The sequence below is a fragment of the Pinus tabuliformis genome, chromosome 4_1 (genome assembly GCF_031772625.1).
Source record: "Pinus tabuliformis cultivar Carrire ecotype Pingquan chromosome 4_1, CPIR1, whole genome shotgun sequence".
Taxonomy (NCBI): domain Eukaryota; kingdom Viridiplantae; phylum Streptophyta; class Pinopsida; order Pinales; family Pinaceae; genus Pinus; species Pinus tabuliformis.
The window spans coordinates 221,585,986-221,610,848 of record NC_142303.1 but is presented as its reverse complement, the minus strand read 5'-3'; the positions used below and the strand labels follow the sequence as shown (position 1 = coordinate 221,610,848).

The following is a 24,863-nucleotide window of genomic DNA, read 5'->3' as shown; positions in this document are numbered from 1 at the left end:
GGAAAGTAGACTCACAGACCTTTCCAACAAGCCCACTTTTGCTCAATTTGGCCACCTGCAAGTACCCCAAACAGAGCTGTGAATGTGCGCGACCAGTCAGGCAGGGGGGCGCGACCAGTCAGACAGTTTTTTGCCAGATTGCACTGTACAGCCCAGAAAACGCAGATTTGACTCAGTTTGACTTTTTGGGGTGGAAGATGATTATCTTTGATGTAATTATTGTAACTCTAAGACACTTTTACTCTTGTTTAACACTTCTAGAAGATTCATTCATGTAAAGGGTAAATATTTAATGAATGGATTGGTTTCCTAAGTTTTAGAGGCAAGTTGTTTTGACTGCCTATTATCTAGTGCTCAGTTTAGAATTAGTTGAAACAGCTCCTAGAAGGATGAGCTCGACCCCTAGAGGCAAGGGAAGAGGTTGACTTGCCTATATTATGTATTTTCTCAATCATTTTCAGGGGTTGGATGGTTGGACTTTTGAGGGAGAAGCTCCTATTGTATATTTTACTTGTATCTCTGCAATTTGAGGAAAAGGAAGACCAGGGTTTTGCAGACATCATTGGGATTCTTGTGGACTCTTGTGTTGATGATGTGTTCTCTTATTGTAATTGTAAGTGTGTTTATGTGTTCCATCTCTTTCTTTACTGCAGCTTATTAAACAAATGAAGTGATAAAGTTTGAATTCATGCTTGCCATGCTTAGCTTTCAAATTTGTTTAATGTTTATGTTTTCCACTGTCTAGAGAGGATTCAAAGTCATTGTTTGCCCTCTTTAGCCTTCTTATCATTCTTCCTTGATCATCCATCTCAGCTAAAGGCATCAGCACAAACTCCTACCTTGCCCCAAAGACCCACCTGCAGAAACTGTGTCAAATCCCCGCACCCTAAAATTGCAGATCCTCAATTTGCCACCAAAAAAACCCCAAAAACCCCCAAATCAACCTTTTAATCAGTTTACTAGCCTAATATCAGTGTCACTGTATTGGTCATCTCTGTCCATTGAATATTTTACTGGGATTGACCGGAGAGAGCCTTCTCATACCCCGTAGGGCTAGCTACGAGGTGAAATGGTTTGATGTTGCCTTGAAGGTTTACCTTCCTCAGCCTAGGGTGAAATCTCAAGCGCTAACACCCCCCACTAATCTATGTCCAGATGTGCCCAAGTAAAGCAAGCATGAACACCCAATTACATTATGAAAAGTCATACCTTCAGGTTTGGAAGGCCCACCTTCAAACATACGATCATAACAGATAAGCGAGGGCACAATGGCTAGCTCAGGTGGCAGAGAATAATGGCACATCGAGCTATCTGGTGGCTGCAAGGGGCTACTGGCTGCCGGCTGAAGATAAATCTAGGAGAAATTTTCTCCTATAGGGGTCACCCACTGGTGGTGGGTAACAGGTACCATCCACAAGATGTGGCAAAGTGCCTGGGTCTTACCCCATAAGGTTTATACACACACACAACAGAGACAAAGCAATGTTTGGTTGTTAATGTACAAATCTTTCAAAATATACAGAAGAAAAAGGGAGTTGTTATTGGCATTGGCAAAAGGGTCATATTTCAGTGAAGACTCAAGTGCATCTGACTTGTGCATTCATCTAAATAAGCAACCGAAAGAGTAATCATGTCATGGCAAGAGAAAAGCCTTCCAATTGATAGTATATACAATTGTAATCTTGAATAAAAATTGACAAGAATTGAAATCTAATTTTGGTTGATCATCACCTTAAAAAGAGGACGAAGTGAAAATTAGCTATCTGGTTCAATAGTGGAGTTTGCAGTTCAATCTTTCAGTCATCATAGAAAAGAAACTTCCTGTTATTTCACCATTTGAAGCTTTATGCACAGTCAGAGAAGTAAAAACTAAAAAGAGTTGAAGAGAGTTGTTTAAGACGAACCAACATGAAGGATCTCACTTATTTGGGGGGGACCAAATTCTTTAGTATCTATACGCTGTCCACTAGTACACAGAATTATTTGTCTTATTAAACTAAATGTACATAATGAGACCTTAAGTTACAAGAAAAAATTGTTGGGCATCGTTCTCAACGTAAGGACTTATAATTCTCGATATCACTACCGACTTTGTCACTCTACTTTACATTTCCAATAGAATCTCTTAATAAAGGTCTGAGCATCCAATAACTGTCATGCAAATGTCAAACATCAGTTATCAATATTACATTTTGTCTCAGATTCTAATTTAATCGGGTTTCTATATTCTTGATTTCAGTCCAAGTTTCATACCTTCATCATAGCAGATTACTGTTGCATGTCTTGCATCTGCAATGGACTTTGATGCCCATATCTCAGTACATGCATTCAAAGACAACTACATCATTAGGTGCCTCACATTCTTGGGATAGAAATATCATGTTGAATTGAGGCATGTCTATCATTGTTAAATCATTCCATATCAATGAAGAGTTCTGTCACATATAGTTTGCAGGAGACGACATGAACAGGTTTCATCCGAAAGACACGCATTATATGTTTTAGCAGATGAATGTTTGAGTATCCAGAGCAATCCAGCCCATTGAGCTCAGATACCTTAAACATCTCTTTTGCCAGGACTGTAAATTGAAGTGTGTGGATACTTGTATTTGTGCACCTGATTTGTTCATGCAAGAGACTTCAATTGCATGAACAGTGTAATCTGTGTACAGAAATAAACCCATTTCAACATCACACAAGCAATAAGTGGGAAGTCCGGAATGTCATGCACATTGGGACCCTCAAAACCCCTCTTAACAGACTCGTAAATATCCACGATTGACTCTGCTCACAAGCCAAACAATTCAAAATGACTTGGGGGCTAAATCACACAACAAGGACATGGAGGACATGGAAATATGAGTATCTGACACAGGACCCCGGAAACAAGACACTAGGGAAACCAGAAACTAGAACATTTCAAAACACTCAGAATCCCTTCAAATCTTGTTTTATACTTCACCTGCACAATGAGAGACCGTGATAACTCTTTCCCTACAGCTGAAGCCTGAAAGTGAGAAAATAGCAAAGAAAATTTGTTTCTTGAAGTTGGACATGCAGGACACGTCTAGGGCACATGACATGTGTCCTATTTTAGTACATGTGCCAAACTCTGTGTCCAGCATGTCCATCCTCCAATACATGGGATACAAACAGAGGCACCCAGTTGGACGTGTCCTGTTTCTTAGCTTGGGGGAATTAGGGGTGTGGTTGGGGAGAGTTTAACACGTGATTACTTGCAAGTCAAATGAGTTTACATGTTTACCAAGTTTGACTCTGGTCAAACGAGTTTAATTCAGGATTAGATTCCTGTCAAAACATGTTTACATATTGATCAAGTGAGTGAAACTCATTTGACTCACAAGTAATCATGAGTCAAACTCATCTAACGAGAGTCAAACTCAATTAACCCAACTACGACTCACCAACTTGCCTATAAATGCCCATAAACCACCCTACCTTGCTTATAATTTTGTACTTGCCAAGCTTTTGTTGAGTTTTTCTCGAGCCAAGTCAAACTCACGATTCGCATGCCTTCTGAAGTTCTTCCTCAAGCCAACTATAGTAACAATGCTCGCAGAACACCCATATCCATGACTTCCAAATAAATGAAATGGGAAGAACTATCCAAGGGATTTTGCCTAGGGCATCATGACCAATTCATTAAAACTTTTCTATTAACCTGAAGTTTAAAGAAAATTTGAATTACATGTGTTAACCACAATAGATCACTCTATACACCTATGGCATAGAACATCCATTCATGGGATAATAAAGAATATCCCTAAATTCATTTCTATCTCCCGTAAATCTTTTGTTTAACCCCCTTCCAATACACATTTCCAACTAAAAGAACCCCCTAATTTCATTGGATATCATAGGTATCCATTTTTTCCATAGAACTTTTCAAGACCCTTTTATCTCTACCCCTAGTCTATTGGTCCCAATAGATTATCCACTTTTCACCTATTAATCCTTGTCATACTTCCCCCTTCCTCTGCCTCCAAAATACTTATATCCATGTCCATAGATAAGGTAAAATACACCCCTCAATACCTATATCCATAGGTGTATTAAAATAGATCTATCACCCCCTTATTAATAAGGGATATATTGCTCACTATTGAATCATTTTAAAATCCCCAATATGAAGGGATGTGTTAAGATATTGCCACATTTGCTCAAGTTTACTCCTCCTCTGCCTCCTAAAATAACTATATCTATGTCCATGGATAAATTAAAATACAACCATCAATACCTCTAAGTATGTTAAAATACCCGGCACCCCCTTATTACTAAGGGATATATTGTTCAACTTTTGAGTAATTCTAAAACCCCCAATGTGAGTGGATGTGGAAAGATATTGCCTACCTAGAGAGGAGTTGACCATCCTTGTTCCAGCTATGATGGTAACCGAAAAGTATTTTTATGAAGTTTGACGATTATTGTTCAAAGCATTCCTCGCGAGAAGGGTATCAGTAAGGTGAAAAAAGAGCCGATGTCAGTGCATTATTAAGATAAAATATGCTTTGATGCAGAAACTTGAGGCATTCTTCTAGATATTCTTGAAAGAGCAATTCTATGACTTGTGCTTTATTATAGATTTAATACACAATAAAGGAAGGAAGAGGAGGAGATTTTAGTCATAGAGGCAATTCCAAGATAACACAAGACTGCAATATCCAACGGTGATTATTCCTGTCCACTGTTATTATTCTTCCTATTATTATTTAAGCACATGCATACACGCCACACAGAAGGAGGGGAAGGCCAGGCAAGCAAGCAGTCACCTCACACCAAACCATATTTCAAAATGCCAATGGTGATTTGTCAGGTTTATGAAATTGGGAAGCTATAGAGCCCCACCAGAGTTCAAGTCCTACCAAATGGCATGCTTGCGCTTTGGACCAGGTGCAAGGCCTGGGAAAATTTAGTGGAATAGATACTCTGACTCATGGCTTTTAAGCTAAAAATGACTAAATTGGCTGGTGCTGATCGTCCCCATAATGCTAAATCTAGATGCATTAGCTTTATTGTAATAAAAGGAAACTAGTTCAGGTGTATGTGTGCGTGTGGGGAGCTGGTATAGGTGCTAAGGCAAGGAACGGAAAGGAACTGTAAAGATAGTCAACGCCCGCTGGACTTGTGCGGGCGCTGGGTTAACTAGCCAGAAAGATGAACATGCTGAACCTGTTACTATTGATTGCTTCTTTGAATGTTTCCTATGTTAGTTAGAGTTTAAAACAAAGCAGTTGGATTGAACTTATAGCCCTGGGAGGTGATGACCAGTGTGCACATATTGCGCAACCAAGTCCACCTTCATGTTCTCCTTAAGTCCTGCAAATTTTTATGTTAGTTGGGCTATGGTCTGGCGGTAAGCTGGTGGGAGTCTACCACAACTGATCTAGGTTTCATTCTCAGCGCTTGAGAGTCCCCAAAGTGAATTTCGTACCAGCTCCAGACAAAACTTGGGTGGCCCTGGTTTAATAAAAATAACAAGTCTCAAACAAACCAGTAGAAAACGCTAAAAATAAACCACAAACACTGTAATTTGAAAGACATGCTTTATGATGCCGCCTGGTTTCAAATTTAAGACACAAAGCACTGGTAAACCTGACTACCCAAATTATTGAGATATACGGTGCTGGTAAACCTGACTCTAGGCGCATATTGGCAGTACTGCTTGAATTATGTTACCCATTACCAAGAATTCCACTGGAGGGAACAGAACAGGCATGAAAAAGCTACCCTCAAGAAGAATGTGGCTTACAATTAAATGAAAGCGCAAACCAAAAGTGCATCAACACTTAATAGGACAGGTAAGTGCATATAAACTACATCTGACCCCACGCTGACGCAAAAAATAGCATTCTCAGTGTGCACAGAGGGAAATGCAGAGGCATGCAAATGCATTACACCCAATACAGTACCATGCATTTCACAGGTCAAACAACCCAGGGAGCAGAACCAGTAGACTAAGGACAAGGAAGCATGGGAACCCATATTCGTACAGTTAAGAAACAAAGAAGGCTGAAGGGAGAATTGGATAGAATGTACCTTGTCCTTTGAGTTTGTTCGGCTTTTGGTAGAAAAGTTGAGCTGATCCCTGTCAGGCTCTTCCCCATAAGAGACGCGGAACTGGGGCAGGGTGGTGTTCAGGTCCATATCGCTGATCTCATAGCCCCTGTCATCCAGCATTTGAAATACAGTCCTCCGAATTCTGTACAGTCTATGGCTCACTGTGCTGCCTTTGTCTATAAACCTGTCGATGCTGCAATTCTCCATTAGAACTAGACAAATTCTTTCTTCTGTGCTTGTAACTCTGGTTCTACTTCAGTCGTTCAGTTCCTTTTGTGGTTTTCTTCGTCGAATGCGGGGGAATCGAATGTACCACCACCACTACCATGCGTAATAAAACATCACCACCTTCCTTACATGCAGTGGGGAATGCACATCGAAATGGGATCACACGAATACCCAAGTATGCGACAGCCCAGCCACGTCCAATGAGTTGTTAGCACGTATCATTATTGTTGGTTTAATTACACATGTTACTACTTTTGGTTTTTACTGCATGTAATTTTGTGTGTAGTTATGATTATGATTGTAGTGTTGTTTTGCAGGTATTTGTTAGTGGTTTTGGTAAATAACATCAATTCAACTGAATTTTGAAAAGTAAAAAAATATGTCAAATTTACCCTCTGAGAGTACCCTCCCTATTTTTGTGGGTTAAAAAGTAAAGGATGATGTCAAATTGCTCAGACAATATTGTCGAGATATTTTAATTTTAAGAATCTTTCTGTATATCATTATATCATGAAATTAATATTTTTTTAAGTTCCAATGGATATGGCATTAAAAAATTTAAAAATAATTTGACAAAGTTAAAATATATATATATATATATAATCGAAAATATTAAATAATATTTGCTTTTAATATTAATAAACATAATTCCAGTTTTTATATAACATTTTGAATTTTAAATATTATTATACTTTTAAAACATTTTCGATTTTAGTGGATTTTTTATTATAGGTATATATTAAAATAAGGAATGTATGCAAGTAAAAAAAGAATCACTTTACATTAAGTCAGGTTGATGATATAAAGTTTTTTAATAAGATTTTAAGTTAAAAATAGATTTAAAATTTCATTTATTTTATTTTTAATAGGATATAAAGTTATAAAAAAATTTTCAAATTTAAAAAATATATACTATAATTATTAAAAAATATTAATAATAGCATTATATAATAAGAGATATGTAGTGGCAATGTCAATTTTTTTGTTTTTTTCAAATTGATATTAAGTGACTTTTATTAAATAATTTATTATATTATTAAATCTTATATTTCATAACATAAGTTATAATACACTTGCGCTTATAATTCTTAAAATGTTAATGTTATAAAAATGAATTATATTATTATTAAAATTATAGATATGCAAAGTTACAAAAATTATTATATAGTTGATATATTATAAAATTTAGGTTAGTAATGTAAATTAAATTAGTGAAAAATAATGTATATGGTAAAGAACTACATGGATATGGCAAAGATGGTTGAATTGAGCATATATAAATCAAGCGAGAGGGTCTATGCCCAAATCAAACAAGGGACAACGAGGCAATAAATTTCAGAACCTGTGGAAACAAATGATATAGGACAAGTGAAAATTGCTTCATTCGCTAAATCTGGGAAGTGGGTTTGGGTCAATGCCAAACAATATCTGGGCATTTAAAATGAAGACTAGCCTATCTAAAATGGGAGTAGACAAGGAAAAAAACAGTCTCAAAGGGAAGTACTCGGGCCCTTCGCAATAGGCTTTCAAACAAGTCCCCTATGCAAGCATGTGGCAACAACAAGTCTAGAGGAAAAGGCATTGATGATTCTACCTTCTATAGTCCCACATCCACACCTCTCACCTAGTCATATGATCTTTATGTGAAAGAATTGTTAAATGCAAAACAAAGGTTGGAGGTTTTAGAAGCTAAAGAGCATGAAAGAGATCATAAAATTCATATAATAACAGTGGAAAACAAGGCTTTAGCGGAAAGCAATAAAGTTTTGAAAGAACAAGTGGCATTGCTACAGGAAGCTCTTCTAATAATGGCAGTGCGTGAAGGTGGATGTGCAAAACATAAAGAAATCTGTAGAGCAAAGTACAGAGGTGGTAAATGTGAAACCATCTCAGGATAAAGGGAAAGCAGTTGCCCAAATAAACAACCATAAAGAGAAAGCCAAAGAAGAAAGGAAAAGAGATTCCACAAAAGTTTCCAAAACTTGGGCTCAAGTTATTAGCAATTCTACTAATAGGGAAGGAGAAACAAACATTTGGGTTGACAACAAGCAAGATAGAGAAAGCAAGGAAATACAAAATAGAGCAACAAACATAATTATTAAATGGGTGAAAGACTATGGGAAAAATGAATGTACTTTTGACCTTGCAAGGGACTTCTTGAAAGACAAGTTGCTATGGCAAGGACAAATATGCCAAGCATGGAGGGTGGGTAAGTTTAACAGTGAGAAAGCAAGGCCCATAAAAGTCATCATGCATAGCTTGCGTGATAAATATATCATTCTAAGCAAGAAGCATCTCTTGAGGGGTTCTCACTTTTTTCTAGAAGAAGATTTAACTATAAGACAACAGGAGGAAAGGAGGGAGGAAATGTCAAAGGTTAGGGCAGCAAGAGATGAAGGCAAGAGAGCATGGATTTATAAAGGTAAAGTTGTGATAGCGCGATTTGGACCTCCTTCCAAAACAAAGCAGCAAGATGGTAATAAAGAAGAAGCAACAAACTCTTCAATAGGAAATCAGGAAGCAAGGTCAGTATGGGAAAGCAAGGACAAAGAATCATCTGTGAGTCTTGCATGTTAAAATAAATAAAAATCAATTCATACCCAAGTTTCCTTAAGATTAGTTTGTTAGAACTAGAAAGGTTACCCATGGAGACTAGGACTTGGGTTAGGGCCTATTGCGGTAGATAGAGACATAAATTGCCTCATAGAAACACATGAGCATGAAGGGTGCAAAACACCTTTGTTTGAAGGATACTGGAAGATGGCAGTGTGGAATAAGGCAGCAGGGAATGGAAAAGGACACGAGGGTATCATGGTATTAGTGAGGGAAAAATAAGGTCGTCTCATTCAGTTAGAAAGAGAAGACTCAAACAAACAATTCATTTGGTTTAAAATATTAGAAAATGGAAATCAAATCAAAATTGCAGCATGATATTTTGCACCACAAGTTTCAAAAATCTACAAAAGTAGAGGGCTTGACCACAAAGATCCCTTTGCAGCCTTAAAAGAAGATATTGCAACATATTCTCAGCTAGGTGAAGTGCTTATAGTGAGTGATTTCAATGTTAGGACTACAAGTGAGCAAGCTAGCATTCTTTGTTGTAAAGAAGATTGCGACCCTATTTGGCTTACAAAAGAGAGTAATCATCAGTGGGAAAGAATTTCAAAGGACAAGGGTTGCAATCTCTTTGGTGAACAATTGCTTACTCTATGTGGGGCCTTCGATTTAGTCATTTGTAATGGCTTAACTAGATGGGCAAAGTCTAGTAATTTCACTTGCAATACTTATAATGGAGCAAGTGTAGTAGATTATGTAATTTGCTCGCATGGTTTGTGTGAGAAAATGGAGGAAGTTTTGATTGGAGATCAGTTTTGGGATTTAAATCATATCACAAGCCAATTTATTTAAGTTTCTCTTGGACTGGAAAGAAACAATTAGAGTCAAAAACTCAGTTGGTTCAACAAAATCTCCTAAAGGGCATAATTCTTTTGACTCCAGAAAATTGTAATACCTTCAAAATGATGCTAGAGAGGCTCTTCGAGAAGGAGAAAATTCCAATTCACAGCCTTCATGGTCACAAATTAACACATTTAATTGAAAACACACTTGCAGAGTGAAAAAGAGAAAAAATTAAGAAGTTTGAAACAAATTGCTATTCGGTTAATGTTTGGTTTGACGAGGAATGCAAAAATGCAAGTAGAATGTGGAAAAAGTCAAACAAGGATAACTTAAATATCAAAGCTTACAAGCAGATATTAAGAAATAAAAGGGCCAATTTCATCGTTTCAAGGAGGGAAGAACTAATCTTCCTTGGGAAAAATAATCCCAAATTATTTTGGAAGGAGCTCCAACCGAGAAATATGCAAACTCAAAATAGTATTATGGCTTCCAACTAGTTTGACTATGCAAGACAACTCTATGAGTAGGATCCCAAGGTTGACCCTCCCCCCTTAGTCAACACCAATACTAACCTCTTCATAGTGCAAGAGGTAGAGATGGGTATCAAAAAGTTGGGTGTTAGAAAAGAAAAATACTTAGTTGAACTCCATGCAGGGTATCTAAAGTGGGGCTTAAAGATTCTTGCACCTCACATTACAAAAAAATTCAACAACATCGTACAACAGGGGTTCACCACAGATTGGAAAATTAGTCTGGAAATACCTCTTTTCAAGAGTGGTGACATCAGTAATCCCTCCAATTATAGGACCATAATGATAAACCCCTTGTTTGCAAAGTTATTTGGAAGCATGCTAGAAAATAAAATCAGCAATTGGGCAAAAGAAAGAGATAAGTGTGCTAAAGGGCAAGCAGGTTTTAGACCTAAACATTCCATAGTTGATCATTCTATAACTTTAAGGCACGTCATTGAAAAAGTTTGGGAGAAAAAGGAAGAAGTTTTTCGTTGCTTTGTTCAATTCAGAAAAGCATTTGACACAGTTCCTAGGGATAAGCTTTGGCACAGATTAGAGGAACTTGGGGTTCTTGAACATTTGAGAGAAACTGTGCATAGGCTGTATGAAAAGGTGAAAGTCAAAATTAGAACTTCAGCAGGCATTTCTGAAAGTTTTAGAAGCAATATCAGGGTCAAGCAAGGTTGCCCATTATCTCCTACCCTTTTTGGTTTATATATCGACAAGCTTGAGGAGTGGTTAAATTCGCAAGGGGGTGATGGTATCCATTTGGGAAATTTTGTTATAAGGCTTCTTTTGTATGCAGATGACCTTATTCTTATTACTAAATCTGCTCTTGGTTTGCAAGAGCACTGTTATCCCTTGAGCATTTTTGTAGAAGGGTGGGGGGGATGCAGGTCAATATTAGCAAAACGAAAGTAGTGGGTTTCTCTATAAAAAAACGTAACCAGCATAAGTTCTACTTTGAAGGCAACATTTTGGAAGAAGTTGTGGATTACAAATACCTCAGAATTGACTTCAACAAAAATCTAAGTTGGGATGGTTGTAGAAAGAAAAGAACTCTGGGGGGTTGAAAAACATTTTATGCTTTTCAAAATAGGTGTAGAGAGGCAGAGTTATGGGATTGGAAAACCACTCAAACTCTTTTTGGGCTTCTAGTGATTATGATGATTCTCTATGGTTGTGAACTATGGGCAAGCAAAACATTCGATATGCAATGGAAACAAATTGAGAAAATTTAGAAGCGTTTAATTACTAACAAATTCAAAATTAAAAGTGTAGTTCCTTATGCTATCTTGTTAAGTGAAACAGGGGTTGTTCCTATTGAAGCAATTGTTATGGTGCGAGTCATAAGGTATTTAAAAAAAATTGACCAAATGGAAGAGGGCAGATGGCTTAAGGTTGTCTTTAATGGCATATGGCGTAAAAGAAAGAAGACTTGGATGTAGTAAAATAACAAATGGTTTAGTAAATCGGGTATTTTCTTGAACACGTGTCCCATAAATAGTAAAGGGATAAAAGCTTTTGTTATGGATAAGTTACACTAGCGTACTTGGTATAAGGAGTTAGGGAGAAAGAAAAAATACTATATTGAAGTGTTTAATCCCACTAATAATCATCAACAAAAAGCGTACATAGAGGCCAATATTTCTTGAAGAGCCAAAATTCTTATTGCTCAGTTAAGGACTAATTCTCATCAACTCCATTGTGAAACAAGGCACTGGAAAAGGCCAAAAGAAGTGTGGGAGGAAAGAGTATGTATTTTTTGTTCTTCCGGAAAAGTGGAAACAAAAAAACACTTCATTTTAGAATGTGAGGCCTTCAAAGACAACGGGGAAAGTTATGTAGATATTCTGGCAGCTAGCTCTTGGGATAATCTATTTAGCGAAAGGTTTGTCGAGAAGATGACAGTGTTTATTGTGAGGGTTCACAGGAAAATGGTCGAATACATCAACCAGATGAAGAAGCAATATTTCTTTCTTTCTTTCAATTTCTTTGTAATGATACTCAAAATAACTATTAAATCTTCTTTTACCGTTGCAATACAAATACAAAATGCCAAACCAATAAACAATAAATACCCAACAATAAATAATTATAAAATATAAATAAAAAATAATTGTTAGAAAACTACACCCTCAAATACTATAAATATCTTTTAAAATATTAAAAGTATATGATTACTTAATGGTTCATAATTTTAATTGCCATAGTCTAACTTATAGATGTAAAAGCCTTTTTCATTAGAATGTGGTGATGCAATTTTAAGAATGTGGAATTTTGTTGTTTAAAATGTATTTTTGAATACACAAAAAGGTTTAGAATTGGAAAACCCTTAGGCCACTCAAATTCTATAGATTAAACAACTTAAACTCAAGTTTATACAATTCTGCGGGATTTTTGTTAAAAAAAACCAGGAAAAAATGTCGTCAAAAAGATAATTTCTTCTATAAGTTAGGTTACATCATTTTAATATCCTTAATTCATTCCAATGCCTAGAAAATCGCTTACATAAACATACTCAGATTATGAGAAGAGCTAAGTTGTATAATTACTTATGAATAAACATGCTCCGATTATGAGAAGAGCTAAATTGTATAATTATTTATGAATATTAGATATATATGGATTTAAAATTTATAATAAAAAATAATTAATTTATTTTAAAATATTTTTTTTTTTCTCCGTAAAAACTAGCTAAGTCATATATTAACTGTACAAGTAAAAATTACAGACTGTAAGACGAGTTTTCCAGGGCCTCTGGTAGCACCCTGGGAACCTTGACCAAAATTCTGAAGGCTCCCACGCAGGGAAAGCCTTATCAAAACCATTCAGACCATGCTCGACACTAAAAGCTCCCACGCAGGGGCAGCACCGGATCAAATTTGCAAAAACAGTTCTAGAAATCAACGGACTCCCAGTGGAGCCACAGAAAGAGGACCCAACACATTACTGCCCATGCAGGGGCTAACTGCCAAAAGGGACTGACTCAACAACCAGATAGAAGTGAGCAAGACAGAAGCGCTCGACGTGGACCAATTGAAATTAAGATCAGACCAGAGACAAGGCTTAATTACATATGGCGACGATGCAAGCATCAGCTGCCAGCAAGCAAAACGAAAATGCAAGAGAGAAGTACCCGCGTCTGCGTCTGCGTTAATCCTTGTGATGAGTTGAAGATGAAGGAAGGGTCGCGAAATAGGCATCAGCTTCTTCAGCGAGGCTTTTGTCCTCCACAACATACGCCCAGCCATCCCCCTCTGGTCGTCCCTCCCACATCTTTCTCCATGTCTCTTCATCAATATCTGAAGGAGCTGGCCCCACCGGAGGAGAGGTATCGTGCGGTCCAGCCTCAGACGCTGGTGGCTCCATAGCTGAGCTCTGTTTCCCTGCTTCATGTTCTCCTTTGTCAATTTCTTTGCCTTTGCCTTCCGCTTGCTTCTCCTGCAAGTTCTGAGGGGTGTTCTCCCCATTTCCTTCCCGAAGTTTTGTGAACATGACTGAGATGTGGGCATTGAGCCCTGGGTTGCTCTCAGAACTTTGCAATGTGAAAACCACTGAGCCAAAGGAGGGAAGCTCGGATTTTTCTTCATTAGCGCTCCCAACCTCCAAGAACTGACTGATGGGGAGTGGGGTAGCTCTGGCTCTCCTATGGCAATAGCAGCAGCAGCAGTGGTGATGCTCATCCACTGCTGGGGCTCGCGAGGAGGAACCTCTTGCTGGACCTCTCCTACATGGCTGTCGTTGTCGGAGTTTAACCATGGTGATTCTGAATCTTTTCTTGTGTGTTTGCAGGTGAGCTTGGAGTCGAAGACAGAGCCAATTGTTTCCCAGATCTCTCTCTGGTGCCCAATTTCCTTTCTGAGACCCGTCCCTTGGTAGCAAGGTGGACCAATTCCAGTTCTTACCCTGCAATTGAGCCAATTGCCGCCGTCTACATGACCAGCAACCAGAGTGGCAATGGCAGTGACAGTGACCACGAGAAACCAGGCGTCGAGGTGAACGAAGCTGCCACCGCCTCGGCTCTCTGTAATTTCCCCTCTTCCAAAATTCTTCAGACAATAATTCCTTGCGCACTCCATCGCGCCTGATAAACTCTGCCTTATGCCCTCGAACCAGGCGCGCATTAAGTGCTCTCTGCAGATCCATAAACCTACCACCCTTGCCATTAACTGCATTAACGCAGCTGGGGGGTTCATGTTAAGGTTGACGGCCTTCCCCTGGTGGCCGTATTGTTTACACGGGGCAGCCCATGCGTGGCATGTGGCGTGCCCATCTCTTCCGTCCCGCCACCCGCATCCGGGGAATTTATTTTAAAATATTAATTTTGTATTTGAATCTATATTTTTTTAAAATTAAAAATTCATTAATATTATTCTAAATATTTTTTAAAAATAAAATTTAATATACATATTAAACATATAAAAAATTTAAGACTTATTTTTAATTATCTAGTATCATAAAATGAAATATTTTTATAATAAAAATACTTTTACAATAATAACTAAAAAATTAAAATAACCTTAAAAATGCTTTTTCTAAAGTGTATATATATATAAGAAAAGGTTAAAAAAGCCCCCATACCTATATATATTTATATTTACAGGGCTTTTTTAACCTTGCAAACGAAAAATTTTTGCCTTCAAAAAAACGAATTGAAGTGGAAGATTGTATATGGGCTAGGGTGGAAACAAAACCACCGTTGGTTTTACGATGCATGATAGCATAGTTAAAGCTATGGCTTGAAATTCTTGGTTTCCGTATAATTACATGTCATGTTAATGTTGAGAGAAGCAAATAAAGTTCTTATCAATTGTGTTCTACATTTTTTCTATTTAAAAACTATGTATAGTTATAAAAACTATGTATAGTTATGTATGATATACACTTTCACCATTTTATTTAATGTTGAGAGAGGGAAATAAAGTTTTTATCAATTGTGTTTTACATTTTTTTCCTATTTAAAAGCTATGTATAATTATTAATTGTATAATATACTCTTTCACAATTTTATTAAAACCATTATTTTCACCAAAAGTTATCATTAGTTATTATAATGACATGTGTTGTTTGTTATTCCAATGGGGTGTTTACCTAGTATCTACTTTTCGATGAACAGAGTAACTGCTTTCATTATAGGTACACAATGGGTCCGAGACGAAGACTACCAATGCAATAGAGTGATGCATTGGTTGAGTCTTCCTCAAGGCATACACAACTTTTTGCATGGGAATCCATCACCAATTTCTTCGACACTGCCCCCCTCAAAATCAGGAAATAAATCCCAAATTTAGAGGCAAAGGAATTCAGAGACCGTAAATACTTTTCTGACTCAGAGATTGCTGGAAGTACTGTGAAATGGGTACCAAGCCATGGTAAATTTAGAAAAATAAGAATTCACTTCTTACACTCCATCACCCATCATCGTTAGATGGAGACACTGCTCAATATGGTGATATGAGACAAGCAGGTGGACAACTACAAGCTCTTTGCAAGGCAGAGGAGATAAAACACATACTACAAGGTATCAAATACAACCTTGATGATATTGTTGATGAGTTAACCTGTGTGGAGCATTTTAGTCTTTGATTCAGACACTGATTCTAATGCTCAAAATGATGAGGAGACAATCATGAATGTTGTGCCTCTCAATGTCATTCTGGCCAACCCTGGAACGCCTCAGGAAAGTTCTCAAGTTGTGGACTCTCCTAGTTCGCTAGTCATCATCCTTGACTAGCTTCTGGTTCACATACTTATATATAGTTATGTATTTCCTACACAGTTATAGTAGCATACTTGTTTTTATATCCTTGGTTGTTGTTTTGTTTTTTGTATACAAGTCTCCTATGGATATCTTGTATGCCATATATATGGAGCAATTAGTCAAAGGTGGCCTTAACTGACAAGTATCTTCCAAATGGTGACCTTATGTTTACGGAGTTCAATTTTTGACAGTTGGTATTTGGCTTATATGGACTCAACAAGATGTAATATGTACAAGCCAAGAAAAATGGAATTTTGGAAAACCTCATGTGCTAACAATGCATGTAATTATTTCAGCTATCAATAGAATTTTGCTTATATATTTACAAAAAAAACGTGTTCTTCGTTAAGTTTTTCATGGTGCCTTGAAATTTGTACAAATTGAAATTGCTAAACATAATTTCTACAAATGTTTGGGCATCCTTAGTCTTCCATGAATATCCCATGTACATATAATATTTTCTTCCCATATAACACTGTTTACAAAGAAAGCTTATAAAACTATTCATTATGCATATGTTTGGGAACCTTTAATCTTCCAATAATATTTTAACTATGTTTAAGCACATGTTTAGGTATTATTGCAGTTGTGAGGAAATATGAGACTTTGAAAAATCGATCCCTTTTAACCAGCATCATCAGATGGTTTATATAGCTCGGGTGTGAGATTCGCCAATGGAGTGCCACTCGTCGTTAAACTGGCTCTCATCCTCTTTGATATCTTCCATGGCAATGTTTTATACTTCAATCACAAATCCATGGTTCTGGCGGAGTCAGATCTGCCATATGTTGTCAAGCTCACTTTGTGTTGTACAATTACCATATATAGTTAAATGTAAGATATTGCAATTATTTAAAACGTTAATAATGCGAGATGGTTTGGTTTGTATTTTAAAAACACTAATGAGATTTGACTTATATCTTAATATTAGAAACTTATTAAAAAATACTAATAACAAGTATAATATGAAGTGCATATGCTTAGTACATACCTCTTATGCAAAAAGTAATTGGTAGCAAAAGTATAAAAATTCCCCTCATGCCCATGCATAAAGATCTTAAATTTTTTTAATTATTAAAACTTATGACTTGCAAGATTCCATTTTGTAAGCGACATTATAATAGTTTAGATCTTTTTTGACTTTTGAATTTAGGTTTCTATTTTAGAATATTAAAACAAAATTTCAAAATATTAAAACGAATAAAATTGTTAAAGTTCTTAAATAGGGAGATTTTTGTAGTTGAATTCACAAAATTAAGATTCAATAAGTGTTTAGTTAAAAAAATGAAATTTTTATTTTGCATTAAAACCATTTATAACAAAAATTTACACAATAAATGGCATCAAATCGCTTTTGTTTGTTGTCTATATTTTTAAATAACTAATGCATCTACAAATGTTTATAAGTCTTTACCTTGCATTATTTGACAACTTGATATTTCAAGGCCTTATATGACTCCTACACAAGTTGCCCATAAAATCAAGCTAGCTATTAAAGGTAGGTAAAAATGTTTGAAAGAAAAACATTATATAATATTAAAGGAACACATAATTAATTATGAAAATACATGTTGACTTAGGGGCATACCAAAGAGCTATAAATATTTATAATGGAGGGGACATTATTTTTTCTTATCAATACATTATATTATTTTGAAATATGTTGTTAATAAATGAATAATTAATTTTTAGGCATTTTATATTTTTATGAAAGAAATAATAGAAAAATATGTACAAGTATTGAAAGACTTTAATAGGCTATATAGACAATAAATGTAAAATTGAGACTATAATATCAATTCCAATTAGAAATCAATTTATGAAGGTAAAAAACAATTTTGAATAATTATATATATATATATATATATATATATATATATATATATATATATATATCAACTCAAATGTTGATCATCTATTTAAAGAAATTATATTAATGTAGGAAGAGACTCAAATGCAACAAGAGTTTAGAGGAAAAACTTAGATTGCATTTTCAAAAATATATTTATATTGATATAGTGAGTGAGAGAAAATCACAAATGTGTTTGTTGGATTTTTTTGTAATTCTTGTAATAGTATTGGAGTCCTAGTAGTAAGGCTTAAAATAAAATTTGTTAAAGATTTCTCATTATAACTTAAGAATATTTTATTTAAATAAGTACATAATAATTTTAAGTGTTTTTCTTATATTATAATTATAATTATATATATATATATATATATATATATATATATATAGATAGATATATTAAACCACCAAAAAAAGTATCATAAAATAAAATGTGATTGTTAAAATTTTTTAAAAACTTGAGCAAACTTTATAAATTATTTTCAAAAGTTACACATTAATTAAAAGTCAAACATGACTTTGACACACTTGGAAATAAAATTTTCATAAATATTGAGATTTTATGTGTATACTATTTTTCATAAATATTGAGATTTTATGTGTGTATTTTTTTTTCTCAATCTGTCTACTTCTATTATTATACAAAAGGATCCAAAAAGTTACAGCAAGGCCTTGGCCTTGAAAATCTTGCCATGAGGTTGGCAATTAGCCCAGATGAACACATTCCAAAAATTGGTAGACTTCCTTCTGTTGTGTCTTCTCCTAAGACCCGAAACATTGCTAAACAGGGACAAGCTGAGACATACAACCATTGCACAGCTATGCAACGCTAAACATGGACTTCCAGACATACAGACACATACAATCGACACAGAGACATATAGACACATACTATGACCTGACACAGGCAAAATTGCGAGTTTCAAAAACAGAGTAATGCGCCTACTTCTTAGGCTGCCGAGAGCAGAATGCCATACAAGATCAGTCATCATCCGTAGTATAGGGTTCCTCCACTACCCTGCACCCGTATTGCAAAGAGTCTTCCGAGTCTGAGCGAAGGACCACCGAGCCGGTTGGGTTTCCCTGAGCTGGTTCGCTTGGACCTGCAGGGGCAGCTTGAGTCGCCAAGGAGGAGCTTCCCATGACCGGGCGTTGAGTATCAATTGGAGGCGCCATCCCTTGTTCTGGCGGAATTGCCGGATGTGCTGCTGCCTGGCCGCTGAGATTTTCACAATTTTCTATAGTAACAGAAACTAAGAAAGTGGAATTGGCAAGAGTACAGGGGATACGATAACGAACTGTTGGATGCGCCGCATGCTCACACTCAGCCATCCTACCACGCCCGTGTCCTCTGCCTCTTCCGGCTCTGGTAACATGAGGACGGCTTTGCTCAGGTGCCAACTCGACCGAGGAAGAGGGGGAGATGGGGGCAGACCTCTGAGAGGTGGCACGTCCACGGGAGCCTCCACGTCTGCTTCCCATCCTAGGTCGCTCTCTCGGCATTGCGATGTACAGAGGATTAACAAGTGAGCAGATACACGGAGGGGAGTGACCAACAAATACGTGAGCCCTTTGAGCCTGAGCCCAATGCCTGTGAAACACTCTTGTGCCTGAAACAGAGACGGAATTGGGCACTGTAATTGATTGACCCTGAGTTACCCACAACACCGCAAAGGAGTGCGAAGAGGCCGCAGAGGAATACGAAGAGGCCACAGAGGAATGCCAGGAGACCGCAGAGGAGTGCGAGGAGGCTGCAGGAGTGCATAGTTTATGAAGCGCCATTGCACAATTAACCAAGAGGCGGATGGAGGAGTTAAAGACCAGCATTAAAAACCTTGCGTGAGACCAGCTCACCAGTTCTGCAAGGTACCTCGTGGCGTGCATGGGCTGACACCTGCCCATGTGAAGCGCCACCTTCGTACCATCATAGCATTCAAACACCCGCATCCGGGAAGATTTTATGCGTGTATTATTATGACAATTGGTGTTATATAATTTTTTTTTAATAATGGAATTTTCATAAATATTGAGATCTAATGTGTACATTGTTATGACACTTGGTGGCATATAGAATTTTTTTGATTTTTTACTTTTAAAAATAATTTTTATTTCTGACAAATTCTATTTATAACCCAATAAAATTAGTAATTTCATCTATAGAAGTCAATAAGAAAATATAAATTCAAATTTCAAAAATTATTTTTTATTTTCAAAATAATCAGTTTAATAGTTATTTTTTTTCAAAACTTTAATAGACTTTATAAAATCTTTTTACAGAACTAATTGAAAGTCAAAACCTTTTGACTATAAAAAGATTACAATATACGCTATCATAGGCAGGTATAAAAATAAATACTACTTACACTATCAAAGAAGCCTTCCATGTATGTGTTTAGTCGTGTTTTTGTTAAAGAGTATAGATTGTGGAATCATAAATTCTAACGTTTTACTTTTACAGACAATCGAATTTAAACTCAGGATTATCCTTGTCAAAAATTTTAAGTGTATTGGTTTATTTGTTTCCGGAATTAGTCTGTCCAATTTATCACCGATAAAATTTGAATTTTTACTATAATTTTTAATTATAAAAGAAGCATTCCATGTATGTGTTTGGTCATGTCTTCGTTAAAGAGGGACATTGAATGCACAAGGTGCTCATGCATCAACGACAACATAACCATTGGTGAGTCAGATCAATCACCACCAAAACGAGCCGAGAACATGACGTCAAGTATAGGCGTTATGTGATTTCAATTGGCCAGCATGATTGGCCAAAGTGCAAGAAGGATGAAAGGACGACTGACGTATGGCCTCAGGGGTTGTAGCCCTAGTGGGGGTGGCAACCATATGTCAATCCGAATATTTAGTACAAACACACAAAAAACTAAGGTAAACATTGTAAACAACAAAAAATATTTTGAAATGTTTTGTACAATAAAAACTATTACTTTAGCACCGTCACTAAATGTCACTTGCAGTGACATTATAATATTTTTAATAATAATAAATTTAATAGTAATATTATATAATAATAATAATAATTTTGAGGCATATTTTGGGTGGCAAATGTTGAGGGGTCATTTTGATCCTTGAAACAAAAAGAGGATATGTGTGAATGGAGTCCCATTTGATTCTTGTGGACAAAAAGAAGATATGTATGAATGGAGTCTTGGCCACTAACTAATCATATGGGAAGGCTACGCCTTATTTCAAGGCCTAAAGATTGTTCAAACTACAGGAATTGAGTAGATCATTGTAATTGGAGATTCACAAAATATTATAAGGGCTTTGGTCATGGATCACAAGCCCAAGTATGTGTAATTAATTGTTGTTTTGTCTCGAATCCATGGATCGATGACTAAATTTTAGACAATTTAATTGTTTCATCTTCTATCAAGATATAATAAAGAGGTTGATAGCTTGGTCAACCAAGCTTGCAAAAGGGGGGTAGGGTTTTTATGTTTGAACTCTCACCTCAGTATTGAATCTCTACAATGGAAAGTCGAACCCAACTCATGGACCAGAAGAGGGAAAAAGTCAAGATTGATCTTGTTAACTAACAAGTGCATGTACTTCAAATGTTTTTTGTTCTTAGGCACATTTTGAAAAAAAAAACATATAAATATAGAATTCTGGTATCGACAAAAATAAGGATTGAGGCTATCCAATTTCAGTTTTCATATAGAAGCTTGCAACTCCCATCTTTCATCTAGTTTTCATAGAGAAGCTTACAACTCACACCCTTCATCCTCAGCCTAGCCACTTTGTAATCTTGCATTATCTTTTTATTAATACAAACTATTTTGATTTAAAAAATAAATAAAACATGTTGTTAAGGAAGAGTTATATATTCAAGATAGGCGGCTTCCAATGGGGCATTCATATCATTGAGACTTGAACATAGGTGGGGAAGTTAGCATTAAACCCTTCCAACCACCTAAGATACACTCAATTAACAATAAAACATATAATAATAATAATAATAATATAAAAATAAAATAAAAATTGAGATATATCAAATTATGTTTTGATTTTAATATAACCAATTTTGCGTATTTTTATTTTAATATTTTATTAAGAATTTTTTTTTTTTTTTCCAATGAGTTAATAAAAGTATTTAGTATAATAATAATAATAAATTAGTATACAAGATTTTTTTCTTTATTTTATAAAACAAGGGCCCATTACCCAAAAGCCAACTCAAACTATATATTAATATGATTATTATTATGATTATGATTATTATTATTAAAGCCATTCACTTTATTATTTTCCAATTTAATATTTATTTAATTTTTCAATTTTAATTGCACATTTAATTCTCAACTTTAAATAATATTCCTCCCTCCGAAGGTGGCAAAACCTATCAAACTCAGGTGTCAAACCAACAGTGGGAACAACCATCTTTGGCTGCTATCCGCGAATGTCGATTTGACTCATCACCGTTATCAAGGAAAACCACGCCACCTGTAATAACCCGCTGGTGGTCCGTAAGGGAGCAGGCTTTCACTCCTGCCAGATGCCTCTGGGTCTTGGGCCGTTAACCTGTTTCCTTACGTCCGAGGAAGACGAGCTCTTAGCCAAGCAGAAGCAGTTTTACGGCATACTCCAGGCCGATAACTTTAAATAATATTAAAGAAGAATGAATCAAAAATTACATTTTATTTATTTATTTTCTTTTTAGATTTATTTTTCATATTTTATACCAACATAAAATTATAATAATTGATATGTTTTTTCATTGTTATTAGTTTATATAGTTTCAATATCTATGCAATGATTTCTAGATATTTTGTTGTTTATTAATAATTTTTTTTTTAATCAAGGTTTTTTTATTATCTTAATAACTTGAAATTTTACAGTGTGAATCTCCAAAAAAAATTTAGCCTCACTCCGACCGGATTTGTTGGCTAGCAAGCATAGACCCATATAGCTAGACAACTTACAAAACACAAAAGACATCCAAAGGTTCACAGGACAAAAGTGTCAAAATACATGTAGAAGCAGAGAAACTCTCACGGTCATCCTCAATCAGCAGAATTAACTAGAGCAAGGTTGTTCAGGCCTACCAGTGAAGATGGGGGTGGTTTGAAGTCACTATGCACATGATCCTCCATATGGGTCAACCTTGCATCTAGTATCTCTAGTTTCTCTAGAGTGCAATGTTGACCACGCCACAAACTCACCATACGATCATGCAATTGCCACTAGTTATGCTGGATATGCCCAAGGATCTTCATGTATTCCAAATGATTAACCTGGCACACTCAAATTAACTAATCCAAACTTGTAAGCAGGGACAAAACCAAATCGTCTAAAAGAGTCTGGGAGTGAGCACCACCTGAGACACTCGACGTTGGCTGAGAGGAAGGGATGGAGTGCCCTTTATGCTTCAAGGAGCTCTGACAAGCAAAAACCTTGTTCCCTCATCGCCCTCCTGAATCACTATGACCTCCATGCTGAGGGGGCATAATTTCACAGGCGGACACAACTAAGATAAGAGCAACCTTTGACTCCACATAAAACCTCGTGCTTGACCCCAAAACCACCCCGAGGCCAGAAGAAAATAACAAAAAAACACTAGCCTTCTCAGCCACCAGCTCCCAGCCAACTAGTGACCCACCAACAATTGCGCTAGTGACCGTGGGCTAACCCCTTTTCATTCTTGTTCCCACAGTCACATAAGGCACCATGTGCCTTGGGGCTAACCCCTCTTCACGTTAGCCTCTGGTCTCAGCTCCTTCACATTTGGGTTATGTGGACATGTCCATGGCCCATGGGCTAGGCTAGGCCCTAGCCCTTGGCCCTTCGTCTGCGGTCTTATGGCGCTGGGGTGGCTAGGGGTTAGGGCTTAACCTGGCTCCCTCCCCCCAATGGTGTGTCATGAAACTTCAAATATAACCTCACCACTATATAAGTAAAGAACCAAAATAACGGAGTTGGTGGAGGTGTTTGTTGGGTTGTATGAGGTCTCATGTTTGAACCCCATGGGTTGCTTGACCTCCATAGCAAAATTTTGGTTAGCCAAGGAGGCCACGTGGTAGCAATTGGTTGGCCCACGTTTCACTCCCTCATTGGGCCACCACACCAAACCATCAACCAATAGAAAACCACCATGTCACAACCAATAAAAATTCACCAAATGGAACCAACCACGTTGTGCCAAGTGTCGACCATTCATTGGTCGATGGAGGACCAATCAACCTACCAAGTAATGGCCCAGTCAGTATACGGACTACTCACTAGGCATCCCTGCAACCCAAATTTCAATTTTTTTTAGCAGTTTCCCAAAATGAACAGAACACGATTCCGGGAGCATTCGATGTTGGATTTGAGTGAAATGAGTTGTGTTGGATTCAGGGTGGTGAGATCTATGCTTTGGTGCTAGTTTCAAACTAATCCAAGCACTTTGAATTTTGCGCACTTTCTTGATCCACCAGATCATTCCTCCCCACTGGAAGCTTTTGGACCTCCAAAAGCACATTTTCATTCAACAAATAGATGAGGGTACATCTCCCTCTCCCTTCCAATCTCAATCCACTAAACTTTGCTTGAATTTGTCGCTTTGAGATTTTCATGAAAGTACATCACTTTCCTTGATTTGGTAGTCCTGGACTTTCTGTCAATAATGACATCTTTTTGCAATTTTTCAAGATATGTAGAACAAAAAACTGCCTTTGAAGGAATATGCACATTCACTTCTTGGTATTCAATCAATGGAAACTTAAACAATTTCAAGTTCCTTTCACCTTGAACACTATCATCATGATGATGCTTACCATGTCTAGCCTTGTTCATGGCTTGACTCTAGATCAAATGTGATTGCCATCGCCATGCACCATTCTTTTTCAAAGCCAAAAAATTATGAAACCAACAAGAAGAAATTTTAGAACCAATGTCCTCTTTGTCAAATTGCTTTTGCATTTGATTTTTTACTCTTTCACTCTCTAACATTGGCATCTTATTCACACCAATGTTCAACAATGATGCACCTTGGTACAAATTCAGTTCATTTTGTTTACTTCTTTTAGGA

General features: G+C 36.5%; 1 protein-coding gene across 1 annotated transcript in view; it reads right to left on the bottom strand.

Annotated features, from left to right (window-relative positions):
* The window catches only part of LOC149175033 (DNA-directed RNA polymerases II and IV subunit 5A-like), a 198,417-nt gene extending 191,941 nt beyond the window's left edge, over positions 1 to 6,476 (bottom strand). The window contains exon 1 of the mRNA XM_089422734.1: positions 6,058 to 6,476. Coding sequence (XP_089278860.1) covers positions 6,058 to 6,285 — 228 coding nt within the window. The 5' untranslated portion in view covers positions 6,286 to 6,476. The remainder of the gene's footprint in view (positions 1 to 6,057) is intronic.
* Between the last annotated feature and the right edge of the window lie 18,387 nt (positions 6,477 to 24,863).